At 35.9% G+C, this 8,390-nt stretch overlaps 1 protein-coding gene across 2 annotated transcripts in view; it reads left to right on the forward strand.

Annotated features, from left to right (window-relative positions):
• Positions 1–6,420, forward strand: part of ASB5 (ankyrin repeat and SOCS box containing 5) — a 49,208-nt gene extending 42,788 nt beyond the window's left edge. For both annotated transcript variants that reach the window (XM_003415821.4, XM_064273553.1), the window contains exons 3-7: positions 405–512; positions 1,250–1,400; positions 1,557–1,691; positions 4,291–4,482; positions 5,601–6,420. In XM_003415821.4, coding sequence (XP_003415869.2) covers positions 405–512; positions 1,250–1,400; positions 1,557–1,691; positions 4,291–4,482; positions 5,601–5,728 — 714 coding nt within the window. In that variant the 3' untranslated portion in view covers positions 5,729–6,420. The remainder of the gene's footprint in view (positions 1–404; positions 513–1,249; positions 1,401–1,556; positions 1,692–4,290; positions 4,483–5,600) is intronic.
• The last annotated feature ends 1,970 nt before the right edge of the window (positions 6,421–8,390 follow it).

Raw genomic sequence — 8,390 nt, forward strand, 5'->3', positions numbered from 1 at the left:
CAACAATATACTTAAGGCCGTGTCAGATCTAGGTGTGATGGTGCTACAGTGATGGGGCTAAGTAGTCCTGATTCCCGGGTGACACTATGACATTTGAATTGGTAAACTGCTTAAATTAATTTGCCTGAGATACTTTGTTCTTTAAAATTTCTCTCTTACTAATGACATTTTGGAGCCCTCGTGGCATAGTGGTTAAGAGGTTGGCTGCTAACCAAAAGTTTAGCAGCTCAAGTCTATCAGTTGCTCCTTGGAAGCCCTGTGGGGCAGTTCTACCCTGTCCTATAGGGTCACTATGAGTCCAAATCGACTTAACGGCAATGGGTTTGGTTCGGTTTTTAACGACATTTTAGACAGCTGATTTTGTATAACTTCTTCACCTTCGAAATTATTGATGTCGTATTTAGGGCTATAACGTAAACGCTGTTACTATAGACCACGTCACCCCACTGCACGAAGCCTGCCTCGGAGGTCATGTGGCATGTGCTCGGACCCTTCTGGAAGCTGGGGCTAATGTAAGTACCTTCTCAAAACATTAACAATTTTAAATCTACTAAGAGCCAAACAAAAGTCTCACTTTTCTTTCTTTGTTTCTCTCTCTCACTCTCTCAGTAGTTTTCAAAAATAACGGAGTAAAAATAAAACTCTTGAATTGCCTCAGCCTAATCATTGCACTCTGGGAAGGGTTTGCAATCATTGCAGAAATCATTGCTGCATGATCGTATACAAGGTTCTTCAGGTTGACTCCCGTGCTCATTGCTCGAAAGGGCAACGGGGAACATCCTTATGCCTAGAAAGTTTGTCCGTCTGTTGGGTGATTCCTCAATTTTCTTAAGATAAATTATCAGAAATAGAATTACCAATGTTACCAGTCTGAACTGCCAGCAGCAAAGTGGCTTCATCGCAACATTCATGGCCATTGTATTTTTTTCCTCTCCGATTTTTTTCCTAGTAACCGATTTTCATGATTTTTTACCAGCTGCATGTTCATGCATGTAAATTAGGTGATTCACAGGAGTGAAGATGCAACTGGCAAAAACATGTTTTACCCCGTCATGTTTGTGTTTGTCTCTCGAAGTCTCCAAGTTTTCCTTATTGATGTGTGAGATAAATACACTCTGGCGTATTTACAACACACATTGTTTGCCAAGTATTCTGAACAGATCGTACAACGTTTTAAAGCTGTGTGATCGAGTCAGTTAACGACGTACGGTTCTGTAAATTTCACTCTCGGTTTTCTGGTTTGGCCTAGGTAAACGCAATCACAATAGATGGTGTGACGCCATTATTCAACGCCTGCTCCCAAGGCAGTTCGAGTTGCACAGAACTGCTTTTGGAGTATGGTGCCAAAGCCCAGCTGGAGTCATGTCTTCCTTCTCCCACACATGAGGCTGCTAGTAAAGGTAACATACTTATGTGAGTAAATGACAAGGGGAGAAAGTCCCTTCAGCAGCACACAGTGCTGCATTTATCTTTCATGAATAATGTTGTGGGGGAGAAGTGCTGGGGGATGGGCATTATTAAGTAAAAGTCAACTCATCCCTCCTTTGTGTTGGCAGGTCACCATGAATGTCTAGAAGTGCTGATATCCTGGGGCATAGATGTTGACCAAGACATTCCTCATTTGGGAACTCCCCTGTATGTAGCTTGTATGGCACAACAATTCCATTGCGTCCGGAAACTTCTTTATGCTGGTATTTGTCTTTAAAATGTTTTCCGTTCTGCCCAATTATCCAGTTCTGTATTTAGTTTTTTTTTTAAATAAGCATCTTTAAAAACTATATCTCATTACAAAAATGTTCTTATCGAAAATATACGCATATGTAAATGTACAACCAATAAAAAAGAACTATTGGTGATAACTCCACTTTATCTCAAAGCTCACAAATGAATACGTAGTCTCTGTATTTTATATACACATTAGCAGACATAGGGTATATAATGGAGTCCTAAAGCCCCCTACTTATATAAGGTCATAAAATTAAGATTGTCAACGTTGAATATGTTTCCAAATATGTGCATGTATCTGTGAACAAATCCATCAAAAGAAATTTAGAGATAGTAACTGCTTGAGTAACCTTCTCCCCTACCAAACATAAAAACTCAGTACTTTCCCATCCTTTGGACTTATTGTCCCACTTAATCTGAGAAAGCTTCCTAGCCTTTTTTTCACCTGTTTTTTAATAGACCAGTTCCTCAAGGCGCAGCTCTAACCCTCTGAAAACTTTTTTCCTGACCTTTCAAGACCATAGTGGTTTCTCATACCGTTGAATGGGGAGTTACTTTAGGACATAGATGATGTCTTTTTTCCATCGTTTCTTTTCCCTAGCACAGTGCCTCTCATGTGGTACATGCTTAAAATATAAGCAAGATGAATAAATGGATTTGACACTACTTATGATTTATGACGGAGCCCTGGTAGCACAGTGGTTAAGAGCTCAGCTGCTAACCAAAAGGTCGGCAGCTCAAATCCACCAGCCACTCCTTGGAAACTCTATGGGGCAGTCCTACTCTGTCCTGTAGGGTTGCTATGAGTCTATATCAACTCAATGGCAACTGATTTGGATGTTTTTGGAAACAAATATACTGATATATATTTTTAGCACCCCTTAATGCTTACATTATTTTAGTTAAATTATAAGCTTCTTGCAAGTAAGGTCTACATCTAATATTTCATTCCCATTACGTCTAGTAAGAGTCTTCAACATGAGTTATTTTTGTAATCATTGATTGATTGCTGGCCATATTCTCCCATAATTTTGGTGTAACCAACAGAATTCATGCTTTATCACCTTTCTTTATTTTGCTAATGTCATTCCTTCAAGTCAACATTTTATATTGGGTTAAAAGAATATATTGAAAAAGTGCTGTTAGTAATTGTTGATGGATTATTTTCAGGCCCTGTTCTTCTTATAAAATTGATGCAACTAACAGAGTTTATGTGTTCTTTTCTTTATTTTGCTGTGGAATATAATTTTTCCACTAAACATTTTATATTTTGTTAAATAATATTGAAAATTAATACATTTGTTGGCATTTGAAAGTAGAAGGAAGGCCACAAAGGACTCTTAAAATGTACTGCTTTTTATAGATACCATCAGTTTTACTTAAAGTATCAGAAAACAGACTTGAAAAGGACTTAGCATGTTTATTGGTAGCCATTTATATACCGAAAATATTGGATTATTATTTTCTACACTGTTTTTAAATATCATTTATTCATCACACATGAATTTAGTGACCATTATGTGACAGACCTTGCACTAAGATAAAGTAAATATGCAATAGTCATTTCACGTTGAGGGTTTTTTTTTTTAATGTAAGCATTTTCTAAGTTTATTTTTTATGCAAAAATATGATGTGCCTTTTGCATTTAAGAGGCTCAGTGCCCTTGTGTATTTATTGATTTAAACTGCATGAGTGAGAAGTGACAGGAAAATCTATATACATTTTTCTTAAATAACTATCAATAAATAAAAGAGTTCTATTGCCCTGGTAGAGCCCTGGTGGCACAGTGGTTAAGAGCTATGGCTGCTAACCAAAAGGTCAGCTGTTCAAAGCCACCAGCTGCTCCTTGGAAACTCTATGGGGCAGTTCTGCTCTGTCCTGCATGATCGCTGTGAGTCTGGATCAACTAGACGGCAATTTTTTTTTTTTTTTAATTGCCCTGGTGGTACAGTAACTTAAGAGCTCAGCTGCTAAACAAAAGGTCAGCAGTTCAAATCCACCAGCAGCTCCTTGGGAACCCTATGGGGTAGTTCTACTCTATTCTGTATGGTCACTATGAGTCAGAATCAACTCAACAGCAAGGGGCTTGGGTTTTTTTTTTTTTTTTTTTTTTATTGCATGAAAACACATAAAAAGAATAAGCAATAAGCCCTTGAATGATGTTAAGATCAACCAACCATGACAGAAATATAGAAATATGTATGAATCAACTTAATTGTACACTACTTATAATTTCAGTTAAAATAATCACTTTTGGAACTGTTTAAAAAACTTAGACATCTTTTTTTATTATGAAACCTTTTAAGCATACAGAAAAGTGTAGAGAAAACACACGAAATGTGTGCACTGACTGAATATACGGAGTTATGTATGTATGAAATACACACATATATGTATATACATAGCAGTATGTGTGTGTATATACATATATGTAAAGAAATAACTCATTACAGAGTTGAGGTCCCTTTTGTACCTTCATCAAGCACCCTCTCTTCCCTCCCCCACTAAGGTGACTCATCTCACCATTCTTGTTTATATTTCTCATCATTTCCTGTCTACATGTAGGTGCTGATGTACAGAAAGGCAAATATTGGGATACCCCATTGCACGCTGCTGCTCAACAATCCAGTACAGAAATTGTAAACCTACTGCTAGAATTTGGAGCAGATATCAATGCTAAAAACACGGAGCTTCTGCGACCTATAGACGTTGCTGCTTCTAGCAGTTTGGTGGAAAGAATACTGCTTCAGTGTGAGGGTAAGAAGAGTACATTTGGAGATGTGTAAGCACAAAAATACCTTTCCCTGAAATATATGGATATACAGTAAAACTTGTGAAAGCCAGAACCTGTGTAAGGTCGGAATCTGTCAGAGAAGGAAAACTCAAATATTTTCCACTAAAATGAAGGATAGAAAAGCGGTAAGACCACACTCTGCCAAAGGTGGAAAAATTGTGAGACCCAGAAAAACATGGCAGTCAGTCCCATTGAATTCCGGCTCTCAAAGATTTCAACTTTTTTGTTGGCATGTAAAATAATGGCAAAAAATTTGAGACATATTTTGTAAAAGTGGCTAGTTTTCTAACTTAGGCTCTCTCTATAGAGATGATACCATGATGATCTGAATTTTCTTTTTTCACCTTACATAAACTTTCATATTCCTTTAGTTAAATACATTCAATTTGTTTTGAGATGACTAATATGTGGTTCTGATTTAATATTTACTCATTAATATGGAGAAACATACACGACTTTTCAAGGACACGCACCTCCTATAACCTGTTGTGGAAACATAATCAGGAAATATTTTCATACATAAGACTTTGGTTTTAAAAGAGAATTTTGTAAGTAAAAATAAAATACTATTTTATTATAATAAAATTTCACTTTAACTTAAATGCTATACCTCTCTGAGAAAAAAAGAGTTTTTAAATTTCCGTTTTTGGCATGTAACACGTATATCTCCTTTTAAAAAGCAGAATTTGTTTCAGAGGCTTTAAAAATGCAACACTAATTTCATAAACCTGAAGATCATAGTGTTTTAGAAAACATAAACTGAGCACATACCAAGTATAAAAAGACCTCATAAATAAAAGCAATATAAATGCTTATATGAATTCCCCTAGTATGTGATCATACCAGAAACCCTGGTGGCGTAATGGTTAAGAGCTATGGGTGCTAACCAAAAGGTCGGCAGCCTCAATCTACCAGGTGTTCCTCTGAAACCCTGTGGGACAGTTCTGCTCTGTTAGTGACCATACAATCCTAGTTCACTACAACACATTATCATTGTTTATGGTTTTATTTAACATATCTTACAACATATAAAAAATCCATTTTGATTTTAATTAGCAAATACTTTTATGTCTTTTTGTAGCTACTCCAAGTTCTCTTTGCCAACTTTGCCGACTCTGTATCCGAAGCTACATAGGAAGACCAAGATTGCACCTTATTCCACAGCTCCAGCTGCCAACTTTACTGCAGAATTTCTTACAGTACCGATAAGGCAGTAAAATAACCCTAAATACTTTGAAAATCAAAACTTTCTATTTCATCTGCATAGTGTATGTTTCATATTAAAATCAATAAATAGAGGGTAGAACTGAGTCTGAGAACACCCAGGGAAGGAGTGGAATATCAATTTCAATTTTAAATGTGCTAGTTAGCTTTATTATTTTATGCATCTTCACTGTCTTTGGACTATTTAAAAATATCTATATATTATTAGCTATTCCTACATATCTTTTTGTGGATATAGGAAAAAAATGAGGAAATTCTTCATTTTATGTTGTTTTTAGAGTGGAAAGGGAAAACATGAACTCTTACTGAAATTATTCAAATTGTATTACATTTTAAAAGGTCTATATCCTGCAAAAATGACTTACATCTTTCATTCTGACCACTGTAATTAATTATTTCTGTATTTTTAATATCAATACAAATGAGTATAGTTTAGGAGAAGTAACTAGTATCTTTTTGAAATAACAATGACTCTTATTCAAGAAACCTGTTACCTTGAATATACACTTGTCATTATAATGATCAATTCCTAAAGGAAGGATGAATTGCTTCCCCCTCCATCGAAGACACAAGTCACTTAACTTTACCACCTTCACTGGGTCTGTTACAGAAATTGGTAGGACTAAAAGTTAGTACTACCCTCTCACCTTGAGATGTTTGGAACATTTTATACCTGCTAAGGCTTGTTTCGAAGGCTTGTTTGTGGGTTCCCTTGGTGGCACACACAATTAAGCATTCAACTACTAGCCCAGAGTTTGGTAGTTCAAACCCACCCAGAGGCACCTCAGAAGACAGGCCTGGTGACTGCCTCCGAATGGTCACAGACATGAAAACTCTGTAGGACAGTTCAACTCTGCACACATGGAGTCTCCATGAGCTGGAATCGACTGGACATCAAAAGCTATTTTATGACTTTCTCCTTCTAAGGGGAACTGGTGGTGTAGTGGTTAATAACTATGGCCGCTAACCAAAAGGTCAGCAGTTTGAATCTACCAGCCACTCCTTGGAAACCCTATGGGACAGTTCTACTCTGTCCTATAGGGTCACTATGAGTCGGAATTGATTCGATGGCAATGTGTTTGGTTTTTGGTCCTTCTAAGGAGTAGCCTATCCAGGTTTCTCTTCAGTACTTTTCTGTCTTCCACTTCAGTCTTCTTCCATTTCAGAAATTGTCATCAGTTAATGCCCACCAGGACTGAAGAAAATGAACTTTATATCTAATTGGTTAAGAGGCCCTAGGTCATACTCCAGGGCTCAGGTCAGTCCGAGGCTGTAGAAAATGGAAGATACAAAGCTTAAAGTGTGGAGTTTTCACAGAAAATAGAAAAGGGTGCCACTTAGCAAACTTAGAGACCTTAAAAATGTTGCCCTATGTATAGACCTCAATAATGGTGTTTCTAATTCTTTTTATACAAAGCAAGAGTTCAGAGTACACCGTGTTTGCAAGTAATAACAAAAGAGTGTTACATAAGAGAAGATCTTACTAAGCTAGTGTCCTCTGCTGGGTTAATAATATATTTATCCCCTTCAGCTTTAACTGCACTTGAGTTCAATGTAAAATGTAATAAACATGTTTTATCAGTGCCTCCTTTGTAATTTAGACTAGGCTTGAGACGATTACGGATTTAAAAATGAGATCATCAATATACTTAGAACTCTGTGTAAAGTAGAAGAAAATAATCAGATGGGTGTTATAAATTCATCAAATTTTGATCAAGTAAATATTTTGACCACTATTTTAATAACCCAAACGTTTATTTTCCTCTCCTCTTGGGTCTTGACTACTTTCTAGCAAACTCTGGGAAAATAAAATTATTATTGTATATAACCCCAAAGTCACTAAGATTGCACTCTGAAAAAAAAAATCAGTTATAATCCCAAAGTCACTAAGATTGCACTCTGAAAAAAAAATCAGTTATAATTAAAGATATTTGTTCAGATTTTCAAAACTAGAAATAAAGCTCTAGCATGTTTGTAAACAATGATCTGTGTGACTTTTAAATATGTCTGTGTGACTAAAAAGACTTAAATATGTCTGTTTTACAGAATATCTCAGTCTGACAAATTTGTAACGTCCTCATGAGTAATTTGCATTAAAATGGATTCTTATTATAGAATAACCTCATTGTATATAATTAGATGTTAAAGCTGCTTTTTATATAAACCAGGTTCATTGTAGTATTTTCCCTGAGCTTGATGTAAAGTCTTAGATTGAATGTAAGAGTAATGGAGTACCTCCCTCTTTATTAAATTTGTGCCAATAAGGGAAGTAAACATCAAATATCAAACTTGACACCTTAAAGTGTCAGTGTATCTGCATCTTGTATCTTAGCTTGAGTGTGATTATCTCATCAAAGAAGTGTTCTAATTTAAATGTATCACATAAAAATGTTTGTTAATATATTGAAGTGTGATTATGATGCCTTGAAATAAAACCCTTTTTTTCTCTGTTCTAATTAATTTTATAATGGAAATTATGGCTTAGTTCCACTAATTACTTTTCCCACCAGTTTTCAAAGCACTGTATCATGGGCATTTTCCAATCTAAAACACATGAATTAAGTGTGTGTGTGTATATATATATATTCATAGTATATATAGCTTTTGCCGTCGAGTAGATCTGACTCATAGTGACGTACAGGGCAGA

This window comes from Loxodonta africana, chromosome 21 (assembly GCF_030014295.1).
Source record: "Loxodonta africana isolate mLoxAfr1 chromosome 21, mLoxAfr1.hap2, whole genome shotgun sequence".
In the NCBI taxonomy this organism is placed as follows: domain Eukaryota; kingdom Metazoa; phylum Chordata; class Mammalia; order Proboscidea; family Elephantidae; genus Loxodonta; species Loxodonta africana.